The following is a 14,848-nucleotide window of genomic DNA, read 5'->3' on the forward strand; positions in this document are numbered from 1 at the left end:
TTAATTCGCTGAACTTATAATCAAAGCCAACATCCTAGGAATACACTTCAAGTTTCTGTTAAACATTCTTTCAACATCATTCTCAAAGTTCCCTTGGGCAACGTTCCTGGCCTGTGAACCACTTATTGAGATTCTGAACTGCTACGAATGCACTAGCTCTGAAACCTCAGGATATCTTTTACTCTAGGCAGCATTAAACAGCATTTCATCACTATCCATGCCAAATTCTTTGGTATGTCACAGCATACCTAATTCATTTTGCAATCTTTAGAAATTACAATTAAGAGGAACCTCATGTTTAACACAATCAGTAGTACAAAAATCCTAATTTGGATAAAGTGATTACATTTACCTTAAATACATTCATTCATGTTAATGGTTACAAGTGTTAAGTAAATGCATATCACAGAGAAGAATCTGCTCTAACGGAAGAAGAAATTGTCACAAGCTGGGTAGATGATACTGTTGTCACATTATCTATGAAAGCTGAAGCCAATAAATCTATTAAAGTATACTTTGTAACAACTTTTTTTCACTTCACTGTGAATTCTCCCAAAGAAACAAGGCAGTGATCTATTCAATTTACTTTAAATAACTTTCTAGTTGATAGGAATATCCACTCAACTAATACCACTACTATATTTTATCATTCCAGCCATTACCCAATCCATGTGTTCATTTATCAACTGAAGTGATGATGAGAATCTTCTTAAGAAGCATCTGGCACTGAGGGTGTACAGAGATGCTCTCCAGTCCACAGCACAATTCCTGAGTAGTCTTGGGGGCAGCTAAATATAGGAGCTTAACTAAAGTTTCTACTTCTTGTGTGACAACATCAATAATCTGAAAATAACAGAGCAATATAGTAACGATAAAATTTCTGAGGTAATGTACTCCTTCAACACAGTAAATGCTTTTCCTCCTACATAGAGGATGTAACCAATTTCGTTTTTCAAAACACCATGATCAATGGCCATCTCTGCATGCTTCTTCCTGGTAACCTCTTTTATTCACACTTTCCAAGTAGATGACTTGAAGTCTTTGCCTGAGTAAATAATATTCCAAGATCTTTCATTTCTGCTGTAACATCAAAACTACTGAGAACGACTGGAAGCATTAGAGTCCCCACCATCTGAAATCTAAAGGGGGGAGAGATTTAAACTGGGAGACCTGGAGGGATAGTTTCAAATCTGCACCTGAAAATAATTTCTTGCTGGCATGATATACATGGAAAATGCAAATTATTACCACTGAGATCAAAAGGTGATTCAAGAAAATAGTATGAAGACCAAAATTATTCAAAGCTTTGTCAATAGGAAACATCAGGGACTACTCAATGAGAAATTCATAAACAACCTGGACAATTATGCTAAAAATAACACATAATGGGTAAACATCATCTCTGCTAGATGGAGAGCCCTTTAGCTTTCTGCCTCCCCTGTATTTTCTTTTCTAATCATTTTCATTCTTCCACTCATCATCTTTCTTTATCTTAATTCTAAAAACAACAAAGTGTGCCAGACCAGCTGGCTATGGAGACTACAAAGGTCTATACAATGATGTCTCCAGCAGCTTAAATGAGCAATGCAGCTTGTTTGCATACCAAAATGTAGGTTAGATGAGCATTCAAAACAACTGTGGGAAAGGAGTTCTATTCTTTTCATAAGAATAGTTCAGAATCCTTTCCAATAATCACATTACTTCAAATAAGAAACATGAAAGACTTAATATTCCATTCTCAAATAACGCTTAGAGGAATTTTGATGCCAAATAAGAAAAGTATAGGCATTCATAACTGGAAAAGGTCAAATCAAAAATAATTTCATAGAAAAATGTCTCCTTTTTTTGGAAATTCAGATGAAATCAAAATATCCAGGGGAATGGTTACAGACAGGAGCTAATTTAGTCTGCGTGACTTGGGGAGCAAAGTATTAACTTTTACATAGATTTATCTTTCAGACATCTGATACTAAGCACTTGTGTCTGACTTTATAAAGTATCAAAATTCATTCGAAACTCTACTGCTTCCCATTTCATATCATCTAAACTATTTCCTTTTAAAATTATGAAATTAATGCCATCTAAACAATATCTTTTTAGTTCCACAAGAGAATTGTTTCTCATATTCTCGGCAATGGGGTTGTTATCTACTAGTTCATAATGGTGGAAATATGCCTCATAAGCCTATGACTATACCATTTCATCAAGCTATGCAACCCTCAAAAATAAAAATCAGTAACATGATTTCTTTCAAAATATGCTCAAGGGTCACTTCATTTCCAACCACATCAAGCATTGATTACCTGACAAAGATATTCTGATATTCATTAGTTGACTGTGATATAGGAGTACTTACCTGAGGACTCAAAGCTGTATCTTCATCAGTTACATCATACAGCAAACGGACTAACATCTGCATAATGGATGCAACATGAAAGTGAATCTGTGGCCAACATTCTCGTACATACAGCTGAAGAGCCTATGAAAAAAATTATACAATCCTGTAACTCAAGAAACAAGGTAACCTCTTGTAGCATCCTTTGTAACATCTTAAGAAGTATCCTTTGATAAAAGAAATAGGTCTAGTAACCTGGTAACTTCAGATGAACTTGTGACCAATCCTGAGTGAATCATAGCAAAAGTTTTTTGCCAACTCAGACCAGCACATGGGGTTAAACAGTAATCTGACTGTTATGCATAGGAACATCAAGACACTCATAAATGATATCTTTATTTACATCCATAACAATAAACTCCCATACACCAAGGTTCCTTGTTCCACTGATGCATTATACCATTCCCCTTTCGATACAAGTGTGAATATGTACATGTGTATATATTTGTCTGTGTATGTGTGTGTATATGTTGATATGTATATGTATATATTATATGTGCATGTATGGCATTTATGTATTGTTACGAACATGGTGTGTGCCCACATGTTCGTATATATGTATGGTGTGTCTTTGTATATGGTGTGCCTCTGTGTAGGGTGTTGTTGCTACCAGATCGGACCTCACTTCCCTGACCGAGTTATTTGTCTTAGTAATTCTGTTTTGAAGCAGATGTTGACCAGTCCTCCAGCACCCGAACCCTTATCAGTGGCGTCAGGTCAAGTCGTGGAGCCAGCTACGGGGTATGTCATCCGGTACGCCATCGCCGCTGTCGTGAACAAGGGAACAAAGGAGTTTGAACTCTACGCCATGTGGGCCGGACCTTAGTCCTCCTCCAGCCAATCATGTTGGGATGAGGGCGTGACAATCAGTCTTTTGATCATTCAAGGGCAATTGTGGTCATTCCGGCCTATCGTAGCCATAGTGGCGGGTCAAGGCGTGGCTAGCTATTCCTGCTTTGCTGGTCCTTCAGATAAAAGGCTCAGACGATCGTCAGGGAGTCGATTCCTTCAGCAGTTCTGAGCCCAGCAAGGTAATGTAGGCTTTCCCTGTCTCGAGCCCCGTAGCCACCGCTGCCCTAGATTGTAAGATGTTTACCGTGTCTCGTCAGGTTTTGCTAAGTGCAACGATGCATCAAAATTTGTCATATAATTGCCCAACGAATGTCTTATGCCATGCTTTTATAGTCAACTTGTCATAAAGGAAAGAGATCTCCTGGTGTGAAATCTTATCTGGAATGTTAAATCATGTTCAATGTTAAATTCATGTTCAGTGTTAAACTCATGTTCAGTGTCAACGTAAATGATTCATGCCTGATTTATGTGTTCACATTGTACACTTGAATTCTTTCATTATAAGTAATTCTAACCCTGGTGTTTGTATTAATCCCATAACGTTAAGATAGTGTTATCCTGTGTTGTGTAACGTAACAAATCTAACGTCCTTGCAAAGACAGGGATCAGTATAGTATTTGTAACATATATATGTTACTGGCGACCTTGCTCGAATAAGTATTGAGTTCGTAACAGTATATATATTTGTATAGGCCTTCATCCATTCCTGGTGCTACCCTGTCCCACAGGAAACAGCACTGCTATCCCCTGCTTCAGCGAGGTAGCGCCAGGAAAACTGACGAAAAAAAAAGCCACATTTGTTCACACTCAGTCTCTAGTTGTCATGTGCAATGCACCGAACTCACAGCCTCATAGACCTTTCTATGGTTTACCCCACACGTCTCACATGCCCTAGTTCTGTCCATTGACAGCACAACGACCCCAATATACCACATCGTTCCAATTCACTCTTCCCTGCACGCCTCTCACCCTCCCCTATATTTAAACCCCGATCGCTCAAAATCTTTTTCACTCCATCCCTCAACCTCCTATCTGGTCTCTCACTTCTTGTTACCTCCACGTGTGTCACATATATCCTCTACTTTGCTGTTTCCCATGTTAGTGAGGTAACACAAGGAACAGATGAAGAAAAGGCCTCATTCACTTGCATCCATCCTCTAGCTGTCGTGTGTAAAGCAGTGAAACCACATCCCCTATCCACAACCTGGCCACACAGACCTTACCGTGGTTTCCCCTGGCAGCTTCAAGTGCCTTGTTTCTGTCTACTGACAGTGCTCAAATTCACTTTACTTATGCATGCTTTTCACCCTGCTGTATGTAAAGGCCCTGAACACTGAAAATATTTTTCACTCCATCCTTCCATCTCCAATTTGGTTTCCCCCTCTCCTTGCCCTCCACTTATGACACTCTATCAACCTCTCCTCACTTATTTTCTCCATATGACCAAACCATTTCAGCACACCCGATTCAGCTCTCTTAATTACACTCGTCTCATTACCATACCTCTCTGTTACGCATTTATGAATTACTCAATCAAACCACCTCACACCATATGCAGTCCTCAAACATTTCATTTTCAATACATGAACATAACAGTCCTTCAAAATGTTCACTCCATACATCAAAAAAATATTTCTATCATGTATGATTATAGTACACATATTGCAAAAATAGCTATTTGATATACTTTACACATACCTTCAAAATATTGAATCTGTCAGATGCCTTTGGTCCATCAAAAGTTGCTAAATAATCACTGCAGACATCCATAACTTCCTTAGACCATCTGCAATAAAATTGATATATTTTCTTCCTCACTTATTCTACACCAACTTTTTCTTTTACACGTGTCAGTAAATCTCTCCACATTGAAAAAGTCCAAAATCTTCAGCCATATTGTCTTATTCAATCCAATCACATAATCGTTAAATTTTCCTCTTCACTTAACCACCATGATAATCAAAGACAAACATATACTGCATTTCACAATCACATATATGAAATGTGAGTATCATGAGCATGGTAAGTGTAACATGCTTTGTATGTTCATAGCTGATTTCTTCCCACCACGGTTTGGGCAGGCATGAAGTCAATGATGCCTCTTATCTATGTCTACTCAGCATTATAAAATAAAATTTCTTCTTACCTATTTGTACTTAGCATAATAAAATAAAATATATCTGATAGGGCTTATTAAGCACAAACCATAGGTAGTGATATAAGATTCTGCATCAATATGCTAAACACAAGAAAATAAGCGAAAATTAGTAGACATAAGTTTACTACATTTAATGAAAAATGAAAAACAAAAAAAATATAGAAATGAAAAAAGAGGAATTTATAAAAGTAAAGGAAGTACTCATGAGATAAGGTTATTCTACAAACAAGAATGAAAATTTATCAACTACCAAAACACATTTGATCATATTTAAGATCCAGGTAGCACAGAGAATAAATCACTAAGCAAAACTGATAAAAACAAGGGAATATTTCAGATGGATTCTGATTAATACATATGATGATTCTGTATGGGAAATCCAGCTTCAGGATGGACATTACCATAAGATAAGCTGTAATCTTTATTTAAAGATGACAAACCTGATGCCAAAAATGCCCATGGCAGATAAAACAGTTGGAAGTGAAGCAGCATAAACTGAGCGCAATTCAAGCCTCTGCTCATGCTCCATTTCTCGCAATAGTTGATGAAGAATGGCATCATAAATGCTTTCCTGAGAAGGTGAAAAGTGATACTAATTACTTAGGAACCGGTCAATAAAAACAAGTTTCCAAACTCTAATTAGAATCAGAAATACAGTAAAAAATTTATGAGCTTAATGCCTTAGAGAATATAAACATCTAAAGTACAGACTCTGATGCCATATCCAATACTCACACTTTTCAGCTTCCCTGTGTTTGATGGATCAGACTCCAACACATTTGCTACTTCTGTGATGGTTGGATACAATATCTCCAGTACTTCTGCTTCTCTTGTATACATTACAGCTTTCAGAGCATCATAAATCACAGCTGCTCGTCCATACCAGCGGAGCTCTGAGCCAGTCTAAATGAAGATACATGGGTCATACTCTAGATTTCATGCACATATTATGTAATCTAACTTTATGAAATATGCGTCACAGCTCCTAAAATTAATAAAAAGAAGAGGACTCGTTCAAAATGTGCAAAATTAATCAATTAATTTTAATGATAACATTTGCTTAGTTTGCAAAGTTAGTAATGGAAAGTATATGAGTTATGGAGACTATTGCTGTGGCCACCCCCATGAGGGAATTCCAGAAGGGAACAGGCATCAGAGATATAGATAGACAGATACTCTGAAATTTTAACTTTAAGGGATGACATATTTATGTTAATATCAAATCTATGTATCCTTGGTTCACTTTACAACTTATCACTGTATCAGCCATTTACTGATCACTGTGATGTTTACTCTGGCAAGGTTTACAAGTTCTTTAATATCCACAGTGTTAAGATGACTAGAAAAACAGTTAAGCACTAAGGAAAAACCATAACTAAATATATGCAATTGGAAGTGCTAACATGTATGAAGTAGGTGAAGACATTAACCAAATATAAAAAGCATTAGGACTTGCTGCATCTATGTACAGTAAGAACAATCTATGATATGAAAGGCAAAGTTATAACCATTGCTCAGGCTTATACCCTTTAAGTGTTAAGAGAGTGACTTTTCATTGAACTGATGTAAAGATAAACATGGTAAGGTTGTTTGTGTTTTTGGATCAAAGACCAGATCTAGTGTAAAAGATACCAGTATACATTATCTTAATTCTCATGAATGTTGGATATATTAGTCATTTTAATTTTCATGCCAATTTTGTTAGCATTAATATTATATCAAAACACAAAGTTATATTGTATAAATGTTGAGAAAAGGTTTTCTGCATATAGTAATTGAACTTGATCTTTAGGTCCCAGGGTTTACAATTTTTCTATAGGAATGCATCTATTACACAGGGGGAAAATGGGTTTCACTCAACAGAATTAAATTTATCTGACAACTTTTTAGGGACATCTCTTCCATTATAAAGTGGATACCTGTATACAGATAGAGAGATATAAAGAATGACTGAAAGATAAAAGACAGATACACAAACATATAGAAGTAGACAGATATAGATAGATAGACAGACAAATACATACTGTATGTATATCAAATATAGACAAAAACATACTGTGTTTTTTAATATGTAATGAAGGCATTTCAGCCCCAGTATCTTGTTCTGCTGTTCCCAGTCATCCACAATAAAAAGGGCAGGAGGTAATAAATAAGCCATCTGTTCTTCAACATTCTTGCGCTGAAAAGTTTATCTCATTTATGTAACTGCGGCACTGCAACATTCAAACACCTGACTGCATGGGATAAAGTTATGATTGAACTAGCCATACATCAGGAAGCACTTAAGTTTTTGATAGAACTAGAACTTGAACAAAATTTACACAAATGGGTCGTACAGAATAAAAAAAAGAAAACTAAACACTAAACTGAAAGTACAAGTAGAATGATGGTCAGAGTGATATGGTTACAGAGAATGCATAACAAAAACTAAGAGCAGTCAAGGATATGCTCTATGAAAAGAGGGAGGTTTTCATGATTTAAAAATCACTGGAGTGCCTCTCTTGCATAATAACACTCATGAGTGATAAATTTGAATTATTAAATTTATTTAACTGAACATTTATTTTTCCAATAAGAGAGTAGGTAAAACAGACAGTATAATAAGGGAATGCTGGAAAAAAAAATACTCACATCTAACTGCTGTAAAATCCACCAATAGGACATCTTTAAGGCTGGATATGTTTTCCAATTATTTTTGTTTAAAATTTCACTTAGTCCTTGTAAGACAAATTTCAAATAATTAACTTTTCTCTCTCTTCCATTAATACTTTTAACATCAATGCTAGAGTAATCCACATCATCAGGTGGCATGCCAGTGAGAAGCTCTTGCACAGATTCACAGTTACAGACTTCACACAACTTGTTCATAACATTCTCAGATTTACAAGCTGTTTTGTAACTGCTCCATTCCCAGCTCTCATCACTATATTCACTGGCAACAAGGAAACAGCTAACAACAAAATTTCTTACAAACAAAGGCGAAAAATGCTGTCCTCTCTTCTTGGCAGAACATATAGAGTCAAGTATCCTTGAAATGACACTAAGTTGAACTTCAGCATTATCTGCAACACCTTCAAAATCTGATGTAGTATAAGGCATATCTGGCTTCCGAAATGGAGGTACCCGAGAGGCTGTAACAACATAACTTATGGTAGATGTAAGTTCATCTTCACACACTTTGTTTTCAGTGGTTTCTGTGACATTCAGCTGCTCCAGTAGGTTCAAGAGTTTCTCATCATCCACAGAGGTCATAGCTGTATTCTTCACTTAAAATCTTCAATGATTCTGTAAAACAATAAACAGCTGCCATGACTGGTAGATTAAAAGAAAATATGATAGCCTTTAATAATAAATATGGGACTGTAAGTGTCATCGATAAATCATCTGTAAAACCTGGAATGTTGAAAATGCTTTGGTGTAAAACAAATGCAGGAAGGATGACTATGTGTTTCTAGAAGCATTTCAAAGAGACAAGAATAAGATGAGACATTAATGCACAGTATATGACCTTAGACTGTGACTGAGAAGGGAATACACACTGTAATGTAAGGTAAAAGACTAAGGAAACTGACTTCATAAGCTGCCCAAATGATTTATAGGCAAGAGTGCATTTCATGTACAAATCATATATTTGTCATATGTATTTTTCTTCATGTACAAATCATAAATTTGTTATATATATTTTTCTTCAGGCCTGCACTATTCTCATATTGAAATCTTCAGCTTCTCATTCTCCTCCAAGAGCCCAATGCTAACCAGTTAAATATACCTTTCACGTTTCTCAATGCAGCATGCTCTGGCAGAGATAAAGAGAAATCAGATAAATTGTAGTAAAGTCATACACAGTTAACTAAAAATTCAAGTCAATTCTCATTCTCATTTCTCTACTCATAAAGCAATCGATGCTATTCTTTGGGTAAAGAACATATACTGTAACAGTCATACGGTGAAATTCTGAATTAACTTTCAATCTGTGCTCTGCACAAAATAAGAGATACACTAATCTGACGTGCATCAATACAATAGTAATAAGAATGTTGTATTTTATGGAGCTTAGTTCTAATTACAGAGAGCAAGCTAATATGCATGACTACCAGTCTTAAAGCCAATGCCTATAATCATACGTTTGAGGTGGTTGACATAAGGTTTTGCCACAGTATATAACCTGCTTTTGATACACTTGTGTAGGTTATTAGCTGAATACAGTACCTCACACTCTTATGATACAACTAAATCTTAAGGCTGGTTCTTGGTTAAGAATATACATTATTCTTAAGAGACTTTAAATGGGAAAGTGATGTAGATGGAGTGTGTGCTATCCTGGGGCAGTATTGATATATGAACTGATTACACATCAAAATCAAATCATACCACCATGAGAGCTTTCCACAATCATCTCAATGTCTCTGGTAGATGACTCTAGATGCTAATAATAGAGAATCTTGGTCCCACAAGAGCAAGAAGTGAGGTTTGGCTAACATGAAGGACGAGGATAGTGTACCTAGACATCATCAAATTCAGCATAATCAGTGCCTTTTAATCGGTATTATAGTGAATAATGTTTAATAACTACGATACCTATTGACGTTAATTATACATCACCATGTAGCAATTAATGAACAGTGTAGGAATTGATGAGACCACATAATAAGCGTCCCTCGGCTGTCTCCAATCTATTTTGAAATCTGATCGCAGTGTTATTTATAGTTTTAGATTTTCATATACCTTTACGAAGACATATTGTATTAAATATACTATATCATCATCTGAAAAATAGTTTTTTATGAAAATTTTTAAAAGAAATAATTTTAGGTTTGCACCCACAGTCAGCTGATGAATATAAACAAATCCGCGGAGGTAAGTGGATGTAAATAAACGTCTGCTGCACCAGAGTACATTGAAGAGCATAGCATGTATTCATGCAATGACATCGCCAGAAATGTCCTTTTAAATTACGGAAGGCTATTTTTAGATAGGTGGTGCTTGGAGAGATCTACGTTGTTTGTTGCTGGATCATCATTCAAGAAACAGTTGGTCAAATACTACGGTGGACGAAGCATGGCTCATCGGTAAGGTTCAGTAAATATATTTATTTTAAGGTTAAACACAGGTGATGTCGAAAGGGCTAACTTTAAGAAATAATTTAAAGTATAAGGATCAAGGGAACCACCTCTTTCACTAAGAGACATTATTGATGATTGTTTACTTTGATGTCATCACCTTTTGTTAAAAATGTGAATAGAATTCATATGAATAACAGTTTTAGTTTGTGAAATTGAACTGTGGAGGGAGAGGTGATGTATGATGTCATTTAGTGAAATAAGAATAAGATCTTTTGCGGCATGGCACTTAGAAGGAGATTTTGGGAGTACTTAAGAAGTTAGAGATAATAACTTACTGGAACATGGAAAACTAAAGCTAGCCAATAAAAGTGCTCTTGATGCAGACCCACCCTCACTTGAGACCACTTACACTCCTCTCTTTCTACTCATACACTGGCTGAAATGAGTGCTGAAATGGTTTCCACATATGGAGAGGATGAGTGAAGAGAGACTGACAAAGAGGATATATATGTCAGAGGTAGGGGTGACAAGGAGAAGGGTGGAGACTGAATAGGAAGTGGGACGATGAAATGAATGAGATTTTGAGTGCTTGGGGTGTAAGATGTGCACATGATAGAGTGAATTGGAACAATGTGGTATACAGACGGCAGTGTGCCATTAGTGGCCTGAATCAGGGCATATGAAGCAGCTAAGAGGAAACCAGGGAAAGGTCTGTGGGACTTGGTTGTAGATAGGGGGCTGTGGTTTCTTTGAATTACACATGATAGCTGGAGAATGGATGTGAGTGAATGTGGCCATTTCTTCCTCTACGCCGGGCATAAGCTTGCCAACACTGGAAATGGCAAATGAGCACAAGAACGAAATATTACTGTAGAAAGATTTGTAATATGTGTCTGTATGAATTGAATAGGAAGAGGTGTAAAAAGAAACCCAGAAGTAATTGGAAGACAAAGTAAAGTGACATGCATGCATGAGATTAATAGCTAAATAGGATGGGAAGTAAGTTGTTACTTGACTCAGATATGTAGAGATCTGCATTAGTTTTCATGCTGTATCTTGGGAAATAGCACATCAGATATTAAGTGATAACAGTGTTCAAGAGTGGTAGTGTAGTAGGATGCTTAGTATGAACTGTAAATTCAAGGTTTAATGAAATGATTTTAGGATACATGATTTGCATAGATTTGAAATTGTACAGCATGTAACTAATGTTGAATTTTAATGGTAATATTTAGGATCTTGCTTTTCTCTGAAAGATAGTTTTTATGTTATTTCTGTATAGACTTCCTTTGAAATTTGATTTTCTATTTGGATTTGTTGATAAAAGTATTTTTCATGTGCAATAAGGTAGTGGAAAATGAAACTGCAAAATCAACATCCTTTGGTTTTTTATTCTAGGGCCAGTAATGATAAAACTACTCCAGTTCCCATAGTACGTCGAGGGATTAGTCTTGCCCCTATCTCCTTAGGATCCTATAGTACACCAAATGACCGACCCCTCACTCCATCACCTATGCCTTCCCCTCCTTCTTCTCCTCCAGCCCCCAGTTCTCCATCAGGACTCTTACAAGCCACAAAAGATGCTTTGAAATGTGCTGTTTCAAAGAGAAATTCAAAAACTAGTGTTCTTGCAATTGATGTAAGTACAGCCTTTTGATTATCTTTTGTCATATTCTGAAATATAATGGTATAAGTGATATAGAAAGAGTGTACATTGTTTTAGAATCATTTACTGAATTTGTGTTCATAATTTTTCTTGTATGATATCCAAGCTAATGAAAAACACTTGATCAAAACAAGAATATTAACATTTAGTACACTTAGTCATATATTTCGAAATTGATTGTCTTTATGTATAATTATGTGCATTAGTACACTTAGTCATATATTTCGAAATTGATTGTCTTTATGTATAATTATGTGCTGTTTCTCATGTTCAGAGCAAGATGGTACAAATAGAATTATTTCCAAACCTAACCTAACCTAACCACAGCTCCCTATCCACATCCAGGCCCCACAGACCTTTCCATGGTTTACCCCAGTTACATCACATTCCCTGTGCGTGTGTTTGTGTGTGTGTGTGTGTGTGTGTAACAGGGTGAAAGTGTTGGATGAGGGGAGATATATTTTTATGCATATAGTTACCATGCAGCCATTCCTCTATCAGGCAGAAGGATTATGTGCCATGGAATCAGCAAAACAGCCACACAGATGGAGAATAAGCAAGATACCAGATGGTAGCCAGTGTGTCATATATGTCTAACCTGTATGGTATGGGGGGATGCCAGTTATGGATATTCATGTAAGGTTGTTTAGCTGGTAAGGATCAAATTATCATATTGTAAGAATAATATAAGGAGATAGTGCGTCAAATCATCCGTGGCATGTATCATGATTATAGCTGTGGGTTGATTATAGAGATTAGATAGTTATACTCAGAGCGCATGAGATCGTCTATAGCAAGTCCATGTAGGACTAAGCGTGGTGTAAAAATTCACTATTTACAGTGCTCAAATAAGATTGTACAGTGAGACAGTATCAAATAATGACAGAAAAAATATGCATCGAACATGGAAAATCGAAGGAAAAACTAGTAAAGTGCTAAGTTTAGGAAAGTGCATTAACACTACTGGGCATTTAGCACTCCTCAGGACAGAGACAAGTACCGTCTCGGCAGTTCCTCTACAGCGTCGCAGACGAAAACTTGAATGCTCTCATCATCGTTAAGGTCCTTTTCACTTAACCTGGGGAGTGAAGGGGACATACATTTGTAATAATCCCGGTGAGTCATACCTTCTGCTGTGGCTACAGTTTTTTTTTACAGTGGCTCATTCCTTGTATGGGTAACGAGCCACTAATATGTCTACAGGGACACTCACTGCCTGTATATTATACAGGGTCCCAGCTGGGGAGAGTGTTAGTTAAGTGACGAGTGGTTCTGTGGGTAGCGCCAAGGATATGCTTAAGGCGTGCTTGATCCACTTTCTACGCATTCCTCATTGTTCCCTAAACCTTAACCTCCCTCACTCACCCTATGAATCACCTTATCTCCCATGGTTCATTTGCTATCATGTCCTCATCCAGATTCAAGGTTTTTCTTTTCAAACTCTCACCCTAAGTAGTTTCTTTGCATTGCTAAACCTAATGACCTTTCTTTTATTCACATTAACTCTTAACTTTTTCCTTTCAAATACTTTCTTAAACTCAGACACCAGCTTCTCCAGTTTCTCACATGAATCTGCCAACAACATGTCATCAACAAACAACTGATTCTCAACAGACTGCATACTTGCCTTGCTTTCTAAGACACTTCCATTAACTCCCTCACCATTCCATCCACAAACAAATCAAACAGCTATGGTGAAATCACACACAACTGCTGCCCGCTTCACATGGATCCACTCACCCTCCTCTCTGTCTACTCTTACAAAAACCTTACTCTCTTGGTAACACCCTTTCACTGCTTCTCTTAACTTTCCTTCCACACCATTTATTATTATCACTGCCATTCATAAAGCATTTATATCAACCCTATCATATTCTGTCTCCAGGTCCAAAAAGGCCACATACAAATCCTTCTGTTTCTATAAGTATTTCTCTCGCTCAATCTTCAAAGCAAACACCTGATCCACACATCCTTTTCCACTCCTGAAACCATATTGTTCCTCATCAATCTCATGCTCTGTGCGTGCCACCACACTTTCTGTTACCACTCTTCCATGCAACTTACCAGGTACACTCAACAAACTCTATACTTTTGGAATTTGAACTCTCATCTTTGTCCCCCTTACCTTTAAAAATATTCCCCACAACCTTCTTCCATGGCCACCTGCTTTTTACTCTCTTGCTTATTATTACATTCACTCTTTTATTGCACTCCTTATTATCTTTTTCTTGTCAATAATTTTTCTGGTATCTTCTTTGAAAAAGATTTCATGTATGCTTTCTTCTTGTTTTTCACTGCCATCTAATTCTCCACACCTGTTTGCTGTTGCCATCTCTAAATTTTTCCTGAAAATGCCGCACATATCCTTCACATCAACTATATTTCCCATTCATTCAGTGTCTTCACTGGTATCCTCATCTCATTTTTCACCTGGCTAAATTTATGCATCTAATGTCACAACTTCACTTATTATTTTAAAGCAGTGCCCATACCACCTTCACCCTTCAATCTTATCTACTGTGATGTAGTCTCTCAATGTGTATGATATTTTAGGCTTCCTTGTACAGTGATTCTTATCCAAAAGGAATCCAAAATGGGAGCTCTGAGCCTGTCTCTTTGTCTTGCTCTTCATGGGCTGTTAGAAAAGTTGTTCAGTCATATCTAAATTATCTACTGCTGTTCATTTATATGCTTAGATATTCAGATTTCCTTAA

At 36.6% G+C, this 14,848-nt stretch overlaps 2 protein-coding genes across 8 annotated transcripts in view; one reads left to right on the forward strand and one right to left on the reverse strand.

Moving 5' to 3' along the window:
- LOC139766306 (TELO2-interacting protein 2-like) lies at positions 1–10,282 on the reverse strand. 7 transcript variants are annotated; one of them, XM_071694767.1, is made up of 8 exons: positions 10,230–10,282; positions 8,037–8,690; positions 7,462–7,584; positions 6,141–6,308; positions 5,846–5,976; positions 4,946–5,033; positions 2,357–2,479; positions 1–843 (listed from the first exon to the last, which is right to left on the reverse strand). In XM_071694767.1, the coding sequence occupies exons 2-8, from the start codon at positions 8,655–8,657 to the stop codon at positions 676–678; spliced, it is 1,422 nt and encodes a 473-aa protein (XP_071550868.1). In that variant the 5' UTR covers positions 8,658–8,690; positions 10,230–10,282; the 3' UTR covers positions 1–675. The 7 variants fall into 7 exon arrangements, with proteins under 7 accessions (XP_071550868.1, XP_071550864.1, XP_071550863.1 ...); XM_071694763.1 differs by lacking the exon at positions 10,230–10,282 and adding an exon at positions 10,047–10,136; XM_071694762.1 differs by lacking the exon at positions 10,230–10,282 and adding an exon at positions 9,984–10,111.
- The window catches only part of LOC139766305 (malonyl-CoA decarboxylase, mitochondrial-like), a 23,653-nt gene continuing 19,045 nt past the window's right edge, over positions 10,241–14,848 (forward strand). Inside the window, exons 1-2 of the mRNA XM_071694760.1 lie at positions 10,241–10,474; positions 11,867–12,107. Of these exons, the coding sequence (XP_071550861.1) occupies positions 10,317–10,474; positions 11,867–12,107 (399 nt within the window). The 5' untranslated portion in view covers positions 10,241–10,316. The remainder of the gene's footprint in view (positions 10,475–11,866; positions 12,108–14,848) is intronic.

This window comes from Panulirus ornatus, chromosome 57 (assembly GCF_036320965.1).
Source record: "Panulirus ornatus isolate Po-2019 chromosome 57, ASM3632096v1, whole genome shotgun sequence".
Lineage (NCBI taxonomy): Eukaryota > Metazoa > Arthropoda > Malacostraca > Decapoda > Palinuridae > Panulirus > Panulirus ornatus.